This window comes from Crassostrea angulata, chromosome 10 (genome assembly GCF_025612915.1).
Source record: "Crassostrea angulata isolate pt1a10 chromosome 10, ASM2561291v2, whole genome shotgun sequence".
NCBI lineage: Eukaryota > Metazoa > Mollusca > Bivalvia > Ostreida > Ostreidae > Magallana > Magallana angulata.
This window is the reverse complement of record NC_069120.1, coordinates 5,909,270-5,933,737: the sequence shown is the minus strand read 5'-3', so window position 1 is coordinate 5,933,737 and position 24,468 is coordinate 5,909,270. Positions and strand designations below refer to the sequence as shown.

General features: G+C 34.5%; 1 protein-coding gene across 2 annotated transcripts; it reads right to left on the bottom strand.

The window, feature by feature from the left end:
* Positions 1-1,816: 1,816 nt before the first annotated feature.
* LOC128167093 (uncharacterized) lies at positions 1,817-20,425 on the bottom strand. 2 transcript variants are annotated; one of them, XM_052832620.1, is made up of 18 exons: positions 20,409-20,425; positions 20,220-20,294; positions 14,248-14,307; positions 13,339-13,692; positions 12,410-13,053; positions 11,742-11,898; positions 10,612-11,409; positions 10,342-10,520; positions 10,081-10,255; positions 9,889-9,983; positions 9,732-9,771; positions 9,355-9,470; positions 8,859-9,008; positions 8,591-8,773; positions 8,342-8,466; positions 7,445-7,619; positions 7,032-7,180; positions 1,817-3,818 (listed from the first exon to the last, which is right to left on the bottom strand). In XM_052832620.1, the coding sequence occupies exons 3-18, from the start codon at positions 14,303-14,305 to the stop codon at positions 2,525-2,527; spliced, it is 4,692 nt and encodes a 1,563-aa protein (XP_052688580.1). In that variant the 5' UTR covers positions 14,306-14,307; positions 20,220-20,294; positions 20,409-20,425; the 3' UTR covers positions 1,817-2,524. The 2 variants fall into 2 exon arrangements, with proteins under 2 accessions (XP_052688580.1, XP_052688579.1); XM_052832619.1 differs by lacking the exon at positions 20,409-20,425 and having other exon boundaries at positions 20,220-20,364.
* Between the last annotated feature and the right edge of the window lie 4,043 nt (positions 20,426-24,468).

The following is a 24,468-nucleotide window of genomic DNA, read 5'->3' as shown; positions in this document are numbered from 1 at the left end:
ATTTACCGGGTACCTGATTGATTAAAAAGATGAATGAGATAATACCGGTCACTTTTTGCAAGCATTTAGAACACACAACTTTATTGATGTGAAATAGCGTCGAAATTTTAACGAAAAATCTTATTACATCGTGAACTTCACAAACTTTTAGTCATTGTGTTGAAATTGTTATCAAAACCATGGATCTAAAATGAATGAATGAAATTCATACAAATAGAAATCTGATAATTCTAAAATGATTGCACAAAAGTACAGAGAGAGAGAGAGAGAGAGAGAGAGAGAGAGAGAGAGAGAGATTTTACAACGTAATATTCCAACCCTCATACATGCAGTATAAGAATAAAGAAACTAAATATTTCAAACACTGAATACTTCATTGTTAAACATTTTTCTATTTTGCGGACTTACAAAAAAACAATAGAATGGCATTTTTCCATATCGTGGAAGGAGCACGTGATCTATCTCGCGGGCTGATTTGATTGACAGGGATAGCACGTGGACCGTGACTGCATATATTCTATCGCAATTTTAGGGAAAAGGGTTCAATATATTGGAAACTATAAATCTAACTTATTACACTGAATTACAACTAAAATGTACTTAAATTAAACTCATACTGGTATTCTCTCTCTCTCTTTCTCTCTCTCTCTCTCTCTCTCTCTCTCTCTCTCTCTCTCTCTCTCTCTCTTATATGACGATCATTAAACAATCAAACAGTAATTATTGCAATACCGAGTAAACTGTAGTTTCTTGGAACACAAATAATTTCTAAACTCAAGTTGCTATAAAGATGAAATAAAAAAAATATCAAGTACCGATCCACGGATTCTTAGCGCTATGAATATGTACCGTGCGGTACTTAGTCTACATGGACAAGTACATCAAACATATGTATAAAAGAAAGAAAATTTGAAAATATATTAAATATAAAGCTGTATAATTATATTACTTAGAGAAAGTACATTTGTTTTCGACAACCCGTTAGATTTGTTATCGTTGAATAGAGTATAAGTGAGAAAAGATCACAGTTATTGTTCTATGCACTATTGAAACTGCCAAACTACAGTAACTACGATTACTACTTCGTTTAAAAACGGACTGAAACAAAAACTTATGGAACCGTTTATTTAAATGTTAAAAAGGAAAAGAAAGTGTTAGTGTTTTAATTGATCAAACATTTATGTGGGCGTTATCGATTTTTAATATCAACAAAAATTAACAGTAACAATCACATACGTCTGAAAATTGCGTGCCTAAAAATTTTATTTATTTCTATTTCTTTGTCTTTTTCTTTCATTCTTTTACGTTCATCAATAAATATTTTATTCTTTATAAGTTTTATTTCTAAATCCTCCTTTTTTCACAGGTAAATACCGCGTGTTACACCGTGTTATTGTCCGTGTTGCATCGCGTTGCACCGTGTCGCACCGTGTTTTTTCTCGTTCCGTGGCCGTAACAGAGAACAATAGATCAAAGGTACCGACACTTCCACGCTCAGCGTGGACTTTCAAACACGGTGGTCGGTGTTTTTGTCGGGATACTCGTGAGCTGTACTGTAGGTGCTAAAGCAAAATTGGACGAATCACAATCATATGAGTAAGAGGATGAATCTTCGGTCTCCACAATGCTAGTGGGTATAACTGTATAGGGCGCATGTGTAACCTTACCAGCAGAACCAGATAAATACATGAAGCCATCAGTCCCAATAATTTGAGAATCACAATTGCTCGAGTATGTTGACTTGTAACTCTTAATCCCATTATTTTAATAAAACGAGGATTTTTATGATTTTATATTCATGTTATTTTCGGAAAAATGTAAACAGGTTCGGGGATCTATAGGCATAATTTTAAGCATACGTATAGACAAATACCAATATTCAATTGAAATCATTAAACACAAACACATTTAAAATTTCATTCAGGCGAGCTTTACTGACTCCAAGTTGTCAATGCTTAGAGAAACTATTCATACATATATCTTCTTAATATCAGCTGAAATATGCCGATAATAAAGTAAAATATAATTTTCTGTTCGAGTACTCTCAGTACTTTGATGAATTTTATTATTGGCTGTTAGCTTCTTTACGGGCTTAGTGGCTGCTGTTAGTGGCTGCTAGCTTCAGCCTGCTCACAACCTGGTGTGTTATTGGACCGACAATTTCCAAAATACGCATTGAATGCTTACATTTGTTTTGATGTTTATTTTTATGAAACATTTTTTCATCGTCTCTTTAATTAAGGTGTAATATCCCTCTTCTATTAATTTTACCATATATTTTTTAAAAATGTTCATATTGATTTTCATAAAGGTCAATATCAATAGATTCAAATGAAACAAAGTTGAAGTAATGAAGCGCTGCTAGATTTTTTCATAATTTGATAATGTGTTTAATCATGATATGAAGAAAACTAGACATAGTGAATAGAAAAAGCAAAATTTTACCATCGCAGCATAAAATTAAAAATAGTATCTGTATATAAAAACCGCTGGTTTTGTTCTTGGCTTACTGATCTCAATACCACTATTTATTGAGCGGCTTTCTGGGTGGTACCGCTGGTTTTGTTCCAGGCTGATTCTGGTTTACGTACACTGGGGTGGAGACATCGTCTGCTTTCAACTCTTGATCATTGACATAGAAAGGCGACTTTGGCTTTGCCTTTGGTTTTGGAAAAACTTTGGGTTTTGTTTTAATTGCTGGTGTTGATTCGGTACCAATACTTTTGTCTTTTGCGGGTCGAACTGTTCGATCAATGTCTGATCCTTTATGGGTATCTCCTAAATTATTGGAGCTGTTAAAATCTGATCCTTTATGGGTATCTCCTAAACCTATGGACATATTATCTGAGCTGTTAAAATCTGACCCTTTAAATGTTTCTCTCATGTCATCAGACATCACACTTTGCACAGTTCCGTAAAAGTCAGAACCTTTGTAAACAGAATCTGAAGAATTACTACGATCTGTTTTCGTTTTAGGACCACATGACGCCGACTGGTTCTCATTTGGTGAAACAGAAAGTGGTTTAGATGATTTTTCATCATGTTTTTGGGGAATATTTCTAGGAGATACGGGGAGTGCAGTTGTATTGCTCGATTCATCCTTGCCTAGATCTATTTTGGGATTAGCATCTGCAGAGTTTGGTTTTGATGGTTTTGGTGGTTTTGGTGGTAGTGGGAGCTTTTTTGCAGAATTCAAAGCGTCTTTCGTTTGTTGTTGTGGGGAAATAGGATTAATTTGCGAAGCGTAAACATCTTGATCTTCTTCTTTGTTTTCATTGGACTGCGGTGGTGGTGTTATTGGAAGAGGAAGGGATTTACATGAATTAACATCAGACGGATTAGCAGAGTCCTCTTCCTTTTCGCGTAGTACAACTGGTAGTCTTTTAAGAACAGACGGACAAGTCTTATATCCCTTGTCATCTTTAGACTCCTGTGGGTTTGATGTATCTCTGTCTCTACGAGGTACCGGCGGGAGAGAGCAGTCGGCCATATCTGATGCTATCTTGCTGGGTTTCTGTGGAAGTGGTGGAAGCGGTGGTGGTGGTCTGCGGCGTCCGTCGGCATGGAAATCCTTTTTATCCATGTTGATTTGTGGAGGCGGTGGTGGTTTCCTCTTGACAACAGCAGAGTTAGCCTTGTCGTCTTCCACAGGTTTTATTGACTCTTCATCATCGGACGAATTTGGACCTGTATATACATCACCCCAACCCTCATAATCATCTTCGTACAAAATATCAGCATCCTCGTAAACATCGTATAACTCTGGAGAGACTGAAGGGGGAAGACTGAGGATTTGCCTAGGAAGAGTCTTGCGAAGTCTGCAAAATAACGTAAATCTAAATAGTATGAACCACTAGACATTGGATCGTATAAGTTCTGCTTACCGCTCTATCGGAACTTGTTTTAATTGCAAGGAATCCCTAATGAAATTTAGTTATATCGAACAAAAAGTCTGAAACAAAGTCAGGTTAAGTTACAATTTATGTTTTATTTTTCACAGAAAAGTCTTCTTTCGGTACTGGTCACAATCGGGGTACTTGGTGCTTAGTTAGCTTTCTTGATAGTTAAGCAAACTTGAATATGAATATCATTTTTAATGTACACCATAATTTCACTTTCATTTGTGTATTCAAATAACAATAAACCACAATTACCTTGACAATCGATATCTTTACATAACATTTGCATGTATATACTGTAAAACAAAACATTTCATGGATCAGCCCTAGCTAAAGAGACTGATACTGACGAGGCGAACCATTTGGCTACCGTTGGTTACTGGTTCAGTGGTACGCGAGTTTGTGTGGTGATGTATGTTATAACTAGGTTATAACTAGGTTTTGAATAAAACGATTAGATAAAGCTTGAGTATTTTTCGAGATATTTGGAGGAAACCCAATCTCACACCCGATTTTTGAATCAAGTGAGACGTCACAATATGGAGGTGTCCCATAACTTTGGCCACGCGACAAGTCAACAGGTGGCTGATCACGTAATGATGAACCTATGGTGCAGGGAACAATGGATAAATATTCAAATACACGGGAATTTAATAAACTTTAAGAATGGAACATTCTGACAGAATAAAATGTATTTCTGTACGTGTAACCATACAACGCGCATTACAAACGATATAAGCAATGTTGCTTCCGCGGTATCCAGAATCATGGCCTAAAAAAATTGGCGTATGATATAAGTATATAAGTATAATACGCAACCCCCACTTTTGATATAATTTTGGCTGAAAAAAATGCGTATTTATTTATGAGAAGGCTTAACGGAATAAATGAAATGAGTAGCTAGTTTGGATTTATATTCACAGATGTTTAAATCAATAGCAACGACAGTAAAATTGATCGATAAATGAGAAATAACGCCGATCGATAAGTGGCCGGGTTACAAAACATAAGATCAGTCGGTTCTTTTCACCGCGGCCAGTTTACAGATTAGACAAGATCCGGATTGCACAACATTTTTTTAACATCATATGATTGCAACATACAATTTAGTCAGAAATATCTTACTTTTTTGCTTTTTTAACGATTTCGATATTTTACATGACATGAAAAGCGTCAGAACCGGTGCGATTACGAAAACTGGAATTTTACCTACTTCAACTATATGTAGATATCTTTAAAGATTTTTAGTGAGCAGTTCCTGTATTTAGAAAAACAGGAAGAGTTTAATGCAAAGATAGAAACATATACATAGGAAAATCATAAAAGTACCGGAAAGATCCGTTTATTTTGGGAAGGGTTCACACTCGTAATAATACATATGGGTATCACAAGTTAAATGCTGGCTGATTACGTAACGGCGAGAACTCTTACGGTGCAGGGAACAATTGATTAATATTCAAATACACTGGGATTTGATAAACTTTAAGAACGAAGCATTTTGACAGGATAAAATGTAACTTTGTAAGTGTAACCATACAACGCTTGTTATAATTACAAACGATAAAGGCTGTGTTACTTCCGCGGTATCCAGAATCACGGCCTGAAAAAAAATTGGAGTGAAGCATAATTCCCCCCCCCCCCCCTTCCCCAACTTTTTATATAATTTTGGTTGAAAAAAATGCGTATTTATTTATAATAAGGCTAACCGGAATAAACTGAAATGAGTTGCTAGTTTGGATTCACTAAATATAGAAGCCAGAACAGCCACAATAATCAATTTGTTTTGCAAACATACGCATAATGTTACGAAACCCCCTGTTTATTTTTCTTTCGGTAAACGGTGTACCATCATAATTTATATAAAGTTGAGACACAACTGTGTATTAAATTATGATCTTTGTAAACGTAATATTATAAATAACCCGTTGTGCTTATGTGGTAACACAGAATATGTGTATCATTTCTTTTTTTTTCTTTTTTTTTTTTTTGTGTGTAAAACTACTCTAGAGCGAGAGACAACATGTTTGATCAATTATTTATGCTAGATTTAGTCGATATATATATATTGATACAAAGTAACTTTTATATGACAATAACAACCTACCTTTACATATAGATAGAAACATTTTTGCTTCTGTGCATAAGTTTATAGACGAATCTTTGAGATTCAGATAATTTGTCTTTGTTTATATCAACATTATAATATATTTTTTTCTTTTGTTCTAAATTTCCATCATGGCAATTATTGTTATATTCTAGGAGAAGAACTCGTAAGTTGAAAGAACCTTTTTCTTATCCTTTTGAGTATTCAATAAAATATGTTGAAAACAAAGCTAGTTTGGATTTATTTTCACAGTTGTTAAAATCAATAGCAAGGACAGTTAAATTGATCGATAATTGAGCAGTAATTACCCCGAATAAGGCCGATCGATAAGTAGCCGGGAGATAACTCTCACTAATTATAAGCAGTCGGTTCTTTTTATCGCGGCCAGTTTACAGAATAGACAAGATCCGGATTGAAAAACATTTTTTAAACATAAAATGATAAGAAAATGTCAAGGGACTAAATGATTTCGCCGGATTGGACAACATGGCGGAATGCAGAACATCCGTATTCAACAAAGTTTTCTGTAAGTTACAGTTCAATGCTTTTTAACTACTCTTCGAACTTGACCTAATGTACCATTGTGTGGGGGAAAATGGGTAGTGGACAGCTTAATGTTTATATGTCCATCAGTGTGTAATTGAAAGTAATTGAAAAGTAATTGGAAGGAATTACATGCCTTTTTTGAAAGTAATTAATTAAATTACCATTACATGTAATTGAAATTGTGGCCAATTACACATTACTTCCAATTACATCAAAATTTGTAATTAATTACACTCAATTACCATTACAAATTACCATTACCCCATCCCTGACTGTAACACACTTTGCATAAAACTTCACAGTTTATGCAGCAAAATGACAAACGATCATAGCACTATTGTTATAAGGAACACATTTTCGTATTACTTTGTTTATTTTGTGATTCTTATTGATGATTTTACCATGACATTATTAATAACATTGATAATATAAAATTTGTAAAAATTACAACACAAAGTACTATGCAAATAGATGTTATGTACCGTGTTTGAAGAATCTGAAGAACTGTTTTCATGGATGGTCGGTCAATTTTTTGGTGAAGAAGGCACGGTCTAGTGACTTCTTGATAAAACCAATCCGGGCATTTTATTGGTTTTTCTGGAATGTATCCCTCGATCAAATGCTGTAAAATCTGAAAATCAACACGACTTCATATTAGAAAAACAATCCATATTCTATAATTTCACATTACATCAAGAGGCTCATGAGCCACATGGTGCGAAGGTTGGTTGAAATTGTCCCAGTAGTTCTGGAGAAAAAGATGAAAAGTAAAAGTAAAAAGTTTACGCCAACGACACCGACGACAGACGACGGACAAACTTTGATAAAAAAAGCTGAAATAAGATTTCAATTTAATAAAGAAAATGACCAATTTAAAAATTTAAATATATCGTACATTTTCAGACTGTTGATAGTTAAACGGGATACAAGACAACTCTCGTTCCTCATCTTGATCATACACGACTCCCTCTTGTCCAAAAGCTGTCATCACTTCCCACGTGACCATGCCAAATGCGTACACATCACTTTCTTTAGAATACAGACCGGCTTTGATTGCTTCAATGGGAAGCCTAAAGAATACAAAAATAAACGTTCTTACTACTTTTTTCATCAGTAAATGAATCAAGAAATACTATACAAGTGAAAAACTGTCAATGTGACAGCAAAACGGGTTTTCTTTTATGTGAACTGTATCCATAATCAAGGTCAACTATGGATTGATAAACACTACCTACCGTCTCCAGTGAAATGGAGTACCCTATATCCAATGTTTTGCCAAAAAATGACTAATTTCAAAAGCTGTGGTTTTTTTTTCAATAAATTACCAGAAATCAAAATGCTAGCAATATCTCTTATATATGTACAATTGATGTGCAAAAGAACAACTTTCTATCTCTAAAACTGTAGGAGGAGTTATCCGTACAATCAGGGTACTCTATCTGCAATATTTTGCCAAAAAATAACTAAGTTCAAAAGCTGGTATTTTTTTCATAAATTATCAAAAATCAAAATCCTAGCAATATGCACACCTCTGATATACAATTGATCTGCAAAATAACAACTTCCTCTCAAGGAGGAATTATCCGTACAATAAGGGTACCCTTTTGCCAGCCGCCCGCCCGCCCGCCATTTTCACCATTTCAATAACCAGATTTTTCCGTTGGAAAACCTGGTTAAAAATTAAAGCTGACGTGATTTGAAATAATTCCAACTTTTGATGACATATTGATTTTTTTTGTTATCTTGCTGGACATTGGAGCAGTTGGAAAATTTCCTTCAAACCTCAACTAACCATTGAACACCTTCCATTTCCTCCCGACTGTCAACCTTGATTTGTTCTAGATGTGCATCAAAATCGGAGGAAACTATCATGCGGTATTTACCGAACTTTGGTACCACAATTGATTGTTCTCTTTTCTAAAAGAAAATACACAATAAACGTCTCACAAAAAATATGAAAATTCAATAAAGTAGTTTATACAATGAGAACTGAAAGAACGCGTTTAATGATCTGCAGGATATGGTGTTTTTTATAACGTACTTGAGATTCAAGGATCCAAACATTTTTTGCCCTAAGACATCGAAATATCCATCCTGCTGAATGAAAAGAGTCCACGTGATTGGCTAATTCATATAGAAGCTCTATGTAAGGACCAATCGTCTCTCCACGATCTTTGTGAAGAACAACATCCAAAAGATGAGTTGACCTCGGGAAGCTATAATGCTGTTTACAAAGATAGAAATGAAATGAGATATTTTTCATAAACTTTTAAAACAGATATGTTTTAAAAATACTCGAAATTTCATACCAGTTTACATCCATCTGCCGATCCACTTTTTGATGGTGGCCATGGTTCTACACACATCTTACTGCTGTCAATTTCGTTCAGTTTTTTGTATGTAAACTTTAGGAAATCATCAGTTACTCTTTCCATCACCTTAATTTTGTTCATTTTGTCCTATTATATGAAAAATCGTTGAATTAAAATCAGTTTACCAAAATTTAAGAAATATCGATGAATTCATGAAGTAATTTGTTCTGTTGTTTGAACTACTTTAAAGATATCCCATTTTAGAACCATTTTAACAAGACACTGAACTTTCTAGGACGTAATCATCTAATTCTTGCATCAAAACAAGTTAAACAATACACTGGTTTCGAGTGAAACATGCATAGATTGCATAGTCTTAGCTCAAAAGCCAGATAAATGCTGTTGATTTCAAAGAGCCAAGGTTGAGTGAAATAGACAGGCCTAGTACGTCACATTGATGTTTGACACAACTCTCTTGTTAAAATGGTTCTACCTCGGATTCAATTTTGTAGTTGTCGTCGGAGGAAATTTCAATCAGTTCTAATCCTGTCTGTTCTTTCAGCCTACTGTTGTGTTCTGCCACTTCCAGTGAAAATGCAGTTATAGGGTCTACAAAGTATACATTATATTCACGATCCAGAGAAAAATGCTCAAAGTAAAGGTAGAATGGGCTTTGACTTTTTTATAATCTAGAATGGATTTTGTAAGGCATGAAGAACGCAAGTTTATACTTTTATTATATATATATATATATATATATATATATATATATATATATATATATATATATATATATATATATATATATATATATATATATATAAATTAAACATTGCTTAAAATCTGAAAATATAAAAGCAGCTGTCAGACCTTCGAGCTCTCTGTATCTTTGAATCGATGCTGGAATTCCCTGGAAATAGCAATTGAATATCTTATACATTTCGAGAGAGGGGGAGAGACAACAAGAGAGCCTGGGATAGTACACTAAAAATGTTACTGTGACAAAATGCAAGAGATTTTAACTTACCCTTTCATACACCGAGTTGGCCTGTTTTTGTCGCTCTGTAAGAGGAGGGATATCATATGTCTTGGTTCGAGAGCCTTCTACCCCGGAATATGTGTCTGATGACAAACAAAAGAACTAATGCAAATCAGTAAACGTTTATCGGGCGGCATATATACCACCTAAAACATAATACATTTACACCAACATTCCTACCATACAGACTGTAGCTGTCACCCCCGTCAATGTTGTCCAGGATCTCAAGCAATCTTTCTCTGAGGGCCTCCAGTTTGAGTCTTTGTTCAGGAACGGTAGCCAGACCCTCCAAAATCAGCCCCTGCACACGACGGGGTCGGTTAAATCCCTGAGGTTTAAGGTGGGTAAAAACTATCTGAAGGTAGAAAATAAATATTCATTAAAATGTGTAGTAATCCAGATGTGTTACATAAAGTGGTATATTACTAAACATGGTATTACATGGGTGACCATGTCATTGATGTCTGCATCGCTGATGTCGGAGTATGGCCAGGCGGCATAGTTGAGGATCTCGTCTGCTAAGATGTTGACGGACCAGACATCGCTGAAGATACTGTAATGTCCCCCAAGCAGACTCTCAGGGGCGGCCCAGCGAATAGGGACTCCTTTAAAGTCCATGTCTAGGGAGTAGAGATAAAAAAAAAACATGATCAAAAATTTATCTAATAAAATGAAGTTTACCAATATTTCTATTTTAGTAATCCCGCATACCTATTACTCCACTAATTATTCCACCATCCGGCAAATCCGAAGGTCTTGCAGCCATCTCAAAGTTTTTCAGTTTCAAGAAATAGCCATCATCTGACACTGTACAGCCGTAGGAAGCCGTGGTGATATCTCTGAGCAAACATCCCTGATTGTGGACGTATATGACAGCCTTCACTGCCTGTATTATTATCCTGATTAGATCAACGATTGGGATTATCTTTCCTTTTTCTCTTGCCTCCAGGAGCCGCCTCTGTAAGTTGTCGCCTGGAAGCCTCTCTTTTATGTAAAACCTTGGAAGTGATTGGTTGAAGGCTAGAAGCCTCGCCACATTTATGTGAAAGTCTTCAGTCTCTACCTCCTTTAAAACCTCAAGCTCATTTTCCATGTTTTCTATCCTGTATTGGCTTTCACTAGACGGACCTTTTGTTATTTGGGTGTTATCATACATATTAACATCTGCTGATTCCATCGGAAAGGCTTCGTAAATGATTGTAATGGATGCTTCTACATCGCTAAATATACATTGTTTGCGCTCTAGTATACTGTTTAACTTCGACTCTGGTGTTGATGTTTCAAAATTAATACCAAATTTGTTCAGGAGAGTTTGTATATGGATTTCCGTTGCCGCCTTTGATTCCTGTACACCTTTTGTCTTTGCTATGTCCCTGTACCTGGAACGAACTCTGTCGTTGTGGTGGAACAATAAGCAATGTGAAAAATTAAACCCATCTGATTGAAAACTGTCGCTTTTCAGTATTGAACATATTTGATCTTCACAGCGGTCAAGTACATCTTGTTTAACTACAATAGATTATCCAAAATCATATTATACATGTAACTCACAAATTTTATAAAAAATCTATGTATTTTGCATGACTGTTTTAAGCATTGCCATAACATATTTTAAATTTATTTGATTTCGTATAGAAGCAACAAAAAGAAGGTGAAAGAATAAACCACAAAAGATTATATATTCGAAAGGGAGACCTGGTCTATCTGTCTGCGTAGCCATTTCTTCAAATACAAAAGGTAAAGACCTATAATTTGGTCTGGTGAGGTCAAAGCTCGATGCAGTAAGATATTAAGACAATTGATACAGACCAAAGATAAAATACTGTGTATATATAACTTACCGTCATGATGCTCTTTCTGTAGTATACGGACCACGAACTGTCCAAGCAAGCAAGAAGACCACTTAACCATTCCGTCATCATTGGATCCGTTCATAAACGAAGACATTCTCACTAGTTTCTGTACACCGGCCTTCAACTTTGATTGTTGTCTCAAAATCTATTAATATACCAAATAAATTAATCCTATACAAAGTAGCCTTTGCAATGAATACCTCATTTCACAATCTTGTGCTCGTCTTTACTTTTTTTTTTATTGTAAAAAAAGTTTGAATATATAAATCATTTTATGAAATATTCGCTCTCTCACTTCTCACATACTCACATTTTCATCCCATATTGTAATATAAATAAAGAGTATGGTAGTTGCTTTTGATAGTTATGAAACAGAATGTCTTAGCAGTAAAACTACAACCCATGAAAAAAAACAGATAACAAACAAACCAAAGAAAAAAAACCATAAGAAATATTAAATTGAAGTATTATTGTACATATGTTTGTTCTAAACTACCAGATGATTAATAAAATCATTCCATGGAGACCATGCTTTTTCATCTATTTTTGATTTCTGAATATAAATATACTTTTATTTATGTTTCACTTTAATGTGAATACCTTTTAAACTTAATTATTTTGCAAAAATATACATTAAAATAAAAAATTATATTAACCAGATTCCCCGTATGAAAAAGAGCAGCTAGTCCCTCGATATAAATACCACCATCCTCCCTGCTGAATTCTGGAAGAAAATCGTCCACATCTTCTCCTAACAATAAACTGTCATCCAAGTCCACATTTTCTAGACCAAATATACATTGTGCTGTTTTTGCAAACACCCGAACATCCGGGTCACTTCTTTCCATGACTCGTTTAGTTTTTGATTGCATGGTATTCATTACGCGTCGTATACATGCAATCCAATCGTCCATTGCTTCGACCGCCTTTAGATAAATAAAGCAATTGAACATTATACCGAGTTGAATCAAAGGTTGGAAAATGGAGAATGTTTTCTTGGTTTCCGTAATGGCAGTAAATAGCTGAACCGTGCCGGTTTCATACAAGTTCATCAGATCTTCTCTAGAAAACCGCCTATGATCAATCTCCAAAATCATCTCGGTCAGTTCTTGAATACAAATGCTTCTTACATATTTGTTTTTGCAAGAGAGAAGTACAAAGACGTCAGCAATCTTGTTGTCCAGCTTCAGACTTGGAAGCAGATGAACAGTAATGAACTTTTTGAGATCCTGTTGATCATCTCCCTGTAGGTTGTCTATTTCTTGGCATACCTTCGCCACAGACATATGTGCATAGTCACCTATAAAATCCATATTTATAATTCATTTGAAAAATATATTTACAAAATGTACAAAGTAACAAAAAAAAACATACAAAGTGGGAGAAAGTAAAAGCATCGGAAAAACTACAGTGCATTTGAAAACTACGATTCTGTGTCATCTACCGGGGTATTGTAAGATACAAACTTAAAAGTTTGCTTTGAACTGAACTTTATTTTAACAGATAGCCATGGAAAATCGACTCCGTTGATTTAATTCAACTTAAAGTATTAAAGCGTTTGAGAAATTAGTATTTGTAAACGCACCTTTAGGGGAGAAGAAAAATCTGCTGATCATGGGGTTATGACTTTCTTTTCTGTATGGAACAAATTCCTGTGCATCCAAGAACGTTTCCTCTAAACCCATTTTCTTCTTTTTCTGTTTATTGTATATGGCACCACCAGTTGTGTATCCATACTCATCATCATCCAGGTCTTCCATTCGTCTGTTAGAGGATACATGTTGTAGGGGAAGATCTCCAATCGCATCTCTGCTGAAGATCTTCCTTGTGGTCGCATTCTTTATGGGTTGCTTTGGAATGGGTGTTTTTGGTAGAACAGGTGGAGTTACCGAGGGTATATCATCGTAGACTATATCTTTGGTGTCAGGATTAGAGGATGCTGTTAATTTGTTGTATTTCAATATATGTCTTTGTAGTATATTTTAATTCAATACTTATGCAATATGAATGCACAAGTCTTATATTTGAAAAAAGAACGCTTATTAAGTAGCATGTTGCATGATAAGGCCAAATTTAACTGATACTGTGTTTCCTAATCTCCGACAACCCTAAATTTTATGATGCAATCTTAAAGGTTTGATTGACATATTTTCTGGAAGTAATTTCGAAATTCTCATTTTAAAATACTAGTATTGATATCTTCCATGTCTCTTACACGTAAGTTTGAAATACAATAAAATGTGAATATATCTATCTTCAAATTCCTTTTCTTCGAGGTGAAAAGAAAAAAGCACCTCTTATTTTAACTTTGTCCTATCTGTTTAAAACCTCTTATTACTGTTTTTGTAATTATATATGACAAATGACTTTCGATCAAAAGCGTCATATTTATATATACATATATTTGTAAATACTTGTTTGTCAGGCTACCGAGTTATTTTAAAAAGAGAAAGCAATGAACGAAGAGAAAGTATCGAAAGAAACCAGTTCGTACCTGTATCTTTTTCTTTTTTATTCTTCGGCTTCTTTTTGAATATCTTGCTTTTAAACATCTCTGAAAATCAAAGAAAATGATACTGAAATTGGTCATTTATTAATATAAATACATTTCTTTAATCAATGTCTTCTTGTTATGATAACCAGCTGTTTTGTGTTTATGTTTATATGTGACGTCATAGCGCGCGACAGGATGGGTAGTGCACTGGCGTCGGAAGCAAATTGAAAGGGGGGGGGGGGGCTAGACTATTCCTTAGAAATATTGCGAAAAAAAACTATTTCCCAAAATCATGAAAATCCTAATCCGTGTGTGTGTGTGTGTGGGGGGGGGGGGGGGTATGCCTATCCAAAAAAACATTTACCTACCCAAATTTTTTTTCCCCCAAATCATGAAATTCCTAATCCGGGGGGGGGGGGGGGAGTAGGCCTATTATTCCAACTTTCTCAATCTTTCAAGGTCAACTATACTTCCGGCGATAAAAATTGGGGGAGGGGGGGGGGGCTAAACCCTCTATAATGCTATGTGCCTAATGGTTAGGTCTACATTTGCAAAAAAAGTGGGGGGGGGGCTACTACCACCCCGGGGCACTACATGCAAAAAAAAAGCCAAATTTTTAAAAATATTCTTCTCTACTCCAACACATGTGAGGAAAAAACAGGTTGCATGGTTATGATGTCCATGAAGCCCTCTACCAAAATTGTGAAATTCATGGCCCCTGGGTCAGGGGTTCTGGCTCTAGGGTGGGGCCAATATTGCCGTATAGTAAAATTGTATCAAATCTTAGAAAATCTTCTTCTTTACTCCCAAACATGTAGGCAAAAAACTGAATACATGGTTATGATGTCCACTAACTCCTCTACCTAAATTTTGAAATCCATGGCCCCAGGGTCAGGGGTTCAGGACATGGGGGGGGGCAATATGGCAATATAGTGTTAATGCATATATAATGTTTAAAATCTTCTTCTTTATTCTCACACATCTGTATGAAAAACTGACTTCATAATTATGTTTACAAGGAAGTTTTCTACTAAAATTTTAAATTTCATGTCCCCTGGAGTATGCGTTTTGACTCTAGGGCAGGGCCAAAATGGAGTAGGTGTTAATGCATATAATGTTTAAAAATTATCTTCTTTACTCCCAAACACCTGAAAGGAAAACTGAATTCATGATTTTGTAGACAAGATCTTTCAGTTTTTCGCCAAAATTATAGGTTTCATAGTTCAGTTTGAAAGATTTCAGGCAGGGAGGTGGTCGTCACTACAAATTTTTAATTTTTCTACTCCAGAATAAAACCCAATTAAATGAATATATGAGACTCCTCGACAAGTTTGTGTATAGGTTATATGCTACTCAGGTGACCGTTAAGGCCTACTGGCCGCTTGTTAGATTTCTAGTTAGGCTCACGTTACACTCTGCTGAAATACAGAATAGGTTAAGCTAAAATTACAGCAGGAAAGAAAAACAGCAACTTTGAGATATGCACTCTGTCTCGCCTAGAACCATTTTAACAAGACTTTGGACATTCGGTGGGGGGGGGGGGTAACTAATTCTTTCATCAAAAGAAGTTAAAAATGACACTGGTTTTGAGTGAAATATGCACAAATTGCGTAGTCTTAACTCGAAAGCCAGGCCCCGAGGTTATAAAACTTTCTTGAGTACGATCTCATACTCCAAATCGTACTCCGTGCTCCAAATCGTACTCGTACTCAAGGTATCGAGGTTATAAAACTTTTTCATACTCATACTCGTACTCCGGCTGAGTACAAAACGGCGATTTTCTGAGTAAGCTTTGGAGTTTTCTCAAAGTCGTACTCAAGACATTTAATCTAAATAAAATGAAGTGCAAACATATAATATTGTTCATATTGTAATGTTGCTGTATTATAGCTAAAATTTAATCATAATTACATGTATATGAATTAAAACGTAAAGTTTTTACCCTTTCATCAAATGACATATCTATAGATATAATGAAGGTGAATTTAAGAGTAATGGCGAGCTCAACCAAGATTATCAAAATAACTTTTAGATATTTTGCTTCATTAATTAATGTACTTATACAAGTAAATCTACGTACAAAATAATTTCATTGAATAGCTCGACTTTTTAAGAATTCTGTTTTTAGTCAAATACGACACATACTCCCCATCATTTAAAACCAAGAAATCAATGTACATGTATCGTTATTAATCAATTTTAATCGGATGCACTTGCGGTGTACCTTCTTTGATTACAGTGAGAATGTAGGTTATATAGTTCTAAACATTACAGAGGATGGGGGATGCATAAAAGTATAACACTTTCTATTACTTACTTATTCATCATTTATCATTTATGTTGCATTCCACAAACCTTGGAAATGGAAACATTTTATAGAATAAGCGTTAAATCAGATGCGGATTTAATGAGGGCGCACCCGGCGCCCCTAAAATTGTCAAAATAAAGTTATATCATATTCCTTCTGGCAAAGAAAATGTACAACTTGCGAGTCTTAATTATCTTCTTGGGGGATTTCTCTACATTAGACTGATTTCAATGGTGTAATATGAAGAAAACCCGTGTGTTCAATGGTGTAACGTACATAGAAAGCCCATTTTAGTTACGCTGTCCTTGTGTTCAAATATGACCAGTCACCCACATACATTGTACCCAACTTTAAGTAATTGGTTATACTAACTAGTGTTTTTAACGACTCTTCCATTGTTATTATATTATGATCTGACATAGTTATCTTTTTTAAAACTTCATCAATTTACATTGTCCCATTGAACTTGATTTTTTAACCGATTACCGAAGTTACAGTCAGGGTGTTCGAATCCTACTTCCTGTGGTTTATCTATAGGATTGCTTTTTCATTACGGGTCCGTTATTTGATACACATTTAAATATTGTGACTGCGTTTCTGCGGAATAGTTTTTTTTTTATTTTAATGAATTAATATTATTCTCATTTTTATCAATTAAAAGTAAATTTGCATGTAGAATTAAATATTTTTTGTTTTGCTCGTAAATGAAAAGTTGGTCATATACTGTCGTGTTAGACGCATTTTTATCGAGACTATGATATATTCGGAATCATTGTATCGGGATCGGTATACGGGACATACTAAAGACCTGAAATACTAAAGACTTGAATGACATGGACTTTTATATAAATGATGTATTTTAATTTCTATGTGCTGCGTCAAATAAAATGATTTTGTGTGTGAATTTGTTATATTTCCATGTGAGATGTGGTAGAAAATTATCATGAAATGACATCCATATCATTTTTTTACGCAAAAATATGAAAAAAGCGAAAATTTGTATGGACCAGAAAATTTGAGCTAGCCTGATTTATTTTGAATTCTTTTGAAATAACAATGTTATCTTAATAAACTGTAGTGTAGATAAGATTTATAATTCCATTTAGGAAAAAATTGCCAAACTCTATTTTTAATAATAATGGTACATGTAAAATGTCCAAATTCAAAACGAGTTGCTGAAAATATAGAAATTAAAATTAAATCTACCATTAAATTTAGTACAACCAACTCGTTATTTTCTTTGTGATGTGTTTTTTATGTAAATAAGCAATGATGATTCATACAACAATTATATTTTTGCGGCCCATTTGACCCTTGCGTCAATATGATATCTTGTTTTTTTATTTTCATAGAACAGCTACTGTCTGCATGTGGAAAATATTGGCTTTTAAAAATCGACTCTCTCTGTTGTGTCAAAAACGCTGTGAAATTAAGAGTAATTTAGAACAAGGTTCATTTCTTTTTATCTCAAAATATCAAGACCGTTAAAAAAAATTAAAAACCTATTCTAAAAGTTAACAAAAGGCAATCTTACTTGGAAATATAGAAAGTAATCAAGAATCAGCATTAAATAATTAAAACACATGTTAAAGGGCATTAGATGTAAACTTAAAAGATAAGATTTCAAATATTTAAGTTTTCGATTGGCAATACTTTAAGTTATGACGTACATATTTGGCTTCCTCTGTGGCCTTACATACTAGCTGTAGATATCTAGATGTGTTCTTTGTCTAATATAGGCCTCAACTTTTATTTTATATTACTGCCGGAAGGTAGGGTATCGAACAATCTACTAGTATTTGATTTTTATTTTCCAAATATCAAAGTCATTTTGATCACACGGAACATCACCTACCTCATGATCTTTATAATTTATTTCAAATTAAAACATCGAATCATAGACATGTCTAAGTAAACGTAAAGTGAATTGCATTATTTGGTTTAATATTTGATAACAAACGCTTGAATATAAGGACGGTGGGTCTCGGTGACCCCATAGTCTAAAGTCTTATAATAGTGTCTTTCCACATAGGATTATCTAAAAATAAGATTTGGTGTTAGACACTGCCGCACGCTATAATCGGACCCTCAAAGCTCAGCATAACTAAATGTTAGCGGCATAACCTATGTTTGTGCGAGCCCCCTTTCCCCTTGTAGGACCGCTCCTCCTTTTTTGTGTATATATATAAATACTAATGCTTTGTCTTATAATTATATGTGTTGCATGTATGTTTAATTGTATGTTCTGAAATAATCATCATATGAGGGAAATAAAGTATGAATGATACATGAATGAATGAATAGTTAAATAAAAGCTTGTTTATGTAAAAAAAAAAATGATAACACTTTAATTAATTATAACACGCATGATAGAAGCTAGAAATTATGAGAGAGAGAGAGAGAGAGAGAGAGAGAGAGAGAGAGAGAGAGAGAGAGAGAGAGAGAGAGTTACTTACCGTTAATTACCTCGGTCTTTTGTTTATATCTACGTTCCCTAACCTCATTCCAAAAACATTTGACATAAACACAATTTTTTGATAATTTTACCAATAACACTGGATTTATCGTCTTTGTTGCTCAAAAGTTATAGAGGCAGGCACATCTCCATGATTGCAGATGAAAAGGGGCATATGTACATGTAAATAATGTGTTACATGTACAGTTTGCATTCATGCCAGGACTATTTACATGAATTACCGGGCTCTGTCTCACCCCAGAAACTTAAAATTTCATTCATCGGCTTTTGGAGCATACTCTAATAGTACTCAGCGGAGAACGTACTCCAAAACTTTTATAACCTCGGTTTTTAGAGCCGTACTCAGTGGAGCACATACTCGGAGTACGGAGTACGAGTTGGAGTACGAGTATGGAAAAAGTTTTATAACCTCGGGGCCAGGATCTTGTTGATTTTAAAGAGCCGTGACTGAGTGACCAGCAGTGAAAGAGACAGGCCAACGTCACATTGCTGTTTGACACAACTACCCAAAATCCAAGCTATTATTATCTATCTGACCTTTACGAAAAAGAGTAAAAGATCCAGGAGCCACACTGCTTGAGCTACGAACCATAATTTGTAAGAATCGTGCATATACGTATATGAACATGCAAAAGCATCTACTTTCGTCTGTTTTTACTGATCTGCTACATTAATATATTTGGTAACTGGGTTGCTTATTAATATCAAATTACTAGAAATTGCTTGGAAGTAATGTCCAGCTCAGTATCACTTTGTTCAGAATAAATTCATTCTTAGTCCTCATAATTTTTCTATTCACGGTCCAGTGGTTCTGGGTCGAATTTTTTATTTGTTCTATGCATACAGGTCACGTAGATCAATTTTAGTATTTTCTTTATTTAAAAAAACTATCAGATTTGTTGCATACAGTTCGCTAATGATTATATTCAATAGTTTGATATGACAAATTAGCGCATCGTTTGAAACAAGTGCCTCTGGATTTAAAGGGGATATGGCGGCCACGCTGTACATTTGAGGGTCAAAATGTAAACATTTTTTGACCTGGCTTGTTTCTGCACAAAGCTGACGAAAACAGAGAGAGAGAGAGAGAGAGAGAGAGTTGATTATATTGAGGAATCGCAACAATTGTACAAAAAACAAGCAAATATGATTCAAGCAACGTTTGATTAAAGAGTTCGTTACGCTTACCGATAGTTTTGCGTTCCCCACATTCTCTGTTTATTTCCCACGTTTCCGCTTCGATGATTCAAGGAATTTCTCAATCTCCTTGATATCCAAGCATTCACCACGTACTGTAATATTTATTCCATTAGTACCAATACCTACGTGAACAATCCTCAGGTAATCATTACCAAACTGAGCAGTCTAAAATTTTACCTGTGACAGTCCAATATTAGCGAGTTTTTAATATCAGACCGTTATCAGGGGTTAGAGTTCGATATTCTTCAAAATCAGACTGGCTCAGGTAAATCAACAATGAAATCCAATAGCAAAGTTTTAAGTACGATATATGCCTGACTTCTTTTGGAAAGGACTATTAATCCCATAGTTTACCACAAGACCTATATCGCTCATATCAGAGTGTTTGACCTACTATTGAAAAGATGCACAGCTTCCAGGTTTTATATTTATGTTTTCATAGACAATCTAAAACAAGGTGGCAAGTATACTACTTATTACTTTACTATTAACAAATCTACTTGTTTATTTTAAGAAAGAATGTGGGCGCTTGAGATGTAGATTCGGCAGGAATCTGGGCGCACAAGGAAAGTGAAAATTTCATCGATTAATTTTGAATATTTTTCGAATTATAACCGTTATTTGGTTTCTGTTGGATGTGGAATGAGTGGAAAAATATTTGAAATGCAAAAGGTTTTATTATAATATGGGTCTAAATATAGCAACACGATGCAATTAATGCAAAATCCTACTTATTTACAACTGTTTTTAAATGATTTTGTTGTCTCTGGGTCTTCTCTCCACAAATTTGAAACGTGTAAAGGTAACATATTTCAACATTAAAAATGTCGCATTTAAAAAAAAGATGGAGAGATGACCCAGAGATGACTAATTATGTACTTTTAAAATTATTTTTTGAAGGATAAAAAACAAAGTCCATTGATATGACAGTGGTGTTTCAAACAGTACTTTATAGAGCATATATTGACAAGTCTCCGTGGCTCAGTGGTTTCGTCCTGGATTTAGTGAATACATACATTCAGTGTTTTGGGTTCAAATCCAACTGGTGGTCTTTTTAAAAAAAATTAAACTTTTTTTGTTTTAAATGTATGTTATTATAACATGATGTTGAATTATAATATACCGGTATATTTTAATTTGTTTTTATTGATTTCTAGATCTGCTGTATGAACACTATAAAAAAATTCTTTTCTTATTACTAGTTTTTTAGGATAACACAATATAACTTCATTAAATAATGTTTTCATTAACATTTCCACCTAGTTATCGGTTTACCTCTCATTGCCATTTTTTGAAAGCTTTGTGAGTTTTTTAATAACCGGAATAGCCATGTACTTCGACTCTCAACATAATATATTTTTGTTGAAACCTGTACATAGCCTTTCGAGGTTATAGACATTTAAATCCCAATTGATTCGTGTCGAGGATTCCTGCAAACTTACAATCTTGTGCGCTCTCTTTCTTTAAAAACTGTTTTTGTTTCAATTGATAAAAATACTTGCATAACTATTTTGGTCATACTACTTCTTAATTACATTTTAAAAATTCGTTGGATAAAAGCATATTGTAAATATGTTTAACTACTTCCCTTATTTAAAATTACACTAACTTGACGTTTTTAAGGATAAAATACTTGTACACATACTGGGTCTCACTCTTTTAATTAAAATGTTTTACGATGAAAATCAATTATTAGTAAAAATTATTTGTAGCTACTCTGAATACTTTTAAATAAAATTTACTTTGAGGTTAATATCATGTTCCACTCCAACATTAAGAAGATCAATTGAAAAATCTTTATTAAACCCACTACCGGACCTTTTCTTGGGCTATAATATTGGGCCCTACCCCGAAATCAAAATGTAATTTATATGAACAGCAATAAATGTACCAGTATGTATTAATTACTATTAATTACTATAAGCTAGTACTTTCTTGTTTCACTATGAGGAACGACATGTTCTTTTTTCAACTGGCGAACTTTTTTGAGCCATAATATTGGGCCCTACCTTTGCATGAAATATCATAGGGTTAAATTAAAACAAGCATCAATATAAATATTAATTATCTGCATCCAGTATTTTAACGAGATAGACCTTTTCTTGACATATAATATTGAGTCCTACCCACTGAATCAAAATATGATAATTAGATGAAAGTCAATACATGTATCAATTTGTTAAACTATTCTCTAGCCGCGCAAGCGCGGAAGTTAACACTTTACATATTATTATGATATTATGCTTAATATGTTGAACCATATTTCTTTGTTCATTTTTGTATATACTTCGTCCGATTTTTTCCTTATTTTATACTTTTAAATTGAAATAAAAAACAAACTGCATTGTTTGATATTTAGAGGAGCGGACAGGGATGAAAAATCTAAACTGAAATTGATAATATATACATGTACGTGGCCTTAATCCTGTTTGTTGCAGCTGACTGAAAAAAAAACCTTTTTTGTTGTATTTATTCCAAACCAGTGTGAATATGTCTTTAGTGTATATCTCTCTACATTTGGTTCTTTAGGTCAATTTCAAATATAATTTCTATTACTGTCCCAAATAAGAATTTCTAATAAAAGACTGTTTTAAAAAAAAATCTGGAGGGAGGGGGGTGCATCCCCATTAAACTTCCCCGTTTTATATATACATCATTTATTCATATAGATGTAGAATACAATAATCTTTTCATTAATGTTTACAAATTAATTGGTCTTAAGTTTACAACCAAACAGAGTTGTCAGATTCAAAGTATCTGTCCGATAGTTAACTCGCCCTACACTTTCCGCCATGATGTTAATTAGTCAACCCATTTTTAGGCACATCGTTCTGGAAAGTTCTAAAATCGCATTAAATGTTCCATTTTATTTATCAACTTTTTGTGTTAATCGAAGTCCGATCCAAGGTATCTGCCCGCAATGCATGATGAACTCGTCCTACACTTTTCGTTAATGAGTCAATTCGTGTTCTTGGTTACCCCATTCTGGAAAGTTCTATCCAATTCTCTCACCAGAGGTCGTGCTTCGCAAGCGAATGAGTATCAAAACTAAAATCGCTCACTAAAGAAGCGAATTGACTCATTTCATTTATTCAACACTTGTCAAATCTTAACTTCTATGTATTCTCTAAATAGGCTTACGGTAAATATATTCACTCTTTAAGTAAACATTCAATATTATTTCATTACAATTGTATATTTTGATCGAGACTATCCCTGACTTGGATCCGCCAAAACGTGTCCACCACCTTACTCTCATTTTTGCCATTTCGGGCTTGTTCATCGAAAATGAAAGTAGGTTTTTGATTAATTACACAATAAGAACTTATCAGTTAAAATTCAGTTATACCTTAAGGACGTCATCTAACATGTATTGAAATTGAAATGCCAAATGTGTAAGCAAGTACTCTGGTGCAGGCATTTTGTAGTTTATTTGCAAAACGCCTTAATTTATAAGTATAGATTATACCAGTATTTCAACGAGGCAGATCTTATATTTGAATATGAAATTATAGGTCCCCCTCTAACATGGAAGTCAGAGAGAGAGAGAGAGAGAGAGAGAGAGAGAGAGAGAGAGAGAGAGAGAGGGGGGAGCTATTTATCTATGCCAATGCAAGAATACTACCCCTGGACACTATCCTTTTTGATACGGACGTCATTTTGCCGGTGTAACGATGAAAAGTGACCCCCGTAGAATATTGACCCGGGGGTCAAATTTCTACGGAGAAAACTGACCCAGGGTCAGTATTCTATGACAAGTAGGGTCCTTTTTCTTCAGTAGAAAAACATTCCAGACCTGTAGATCTACGACCCTCCACACGTTGAAAACTGACCCCCATAGAATTTTGACCTCACTAATAAACTACAGAAAAAATTAAAGAAATTCAAGGCGATACGTTTAGCATTCATGTTTGAAAGCATATGAAAATTAGATAGAACTAAATATGCGCCTCCAGCTTGCTTTGTTGAGCCCCTTCAATAAGCCTTTTTAGGGTTGTGCCCCCTTCCGCGAGGTATTAGCATTATGATGTGCTCGCATGCGCTCCCTGTTTGCATTATGCTCGCTTTGCTAAATAGGCCCCATTATTATACTTACTTACTTTTCCTCTCCGTGCCCCAGAGGACGCATGAGGACGTGCGACAAAAGACGCCACTTACGTCAGTCGCTTACAACAAGCCTCTCTCCAACTGATCCACCCAAGTTTTTATCTTTCTCCACTGTATGCCTCCAGATGTT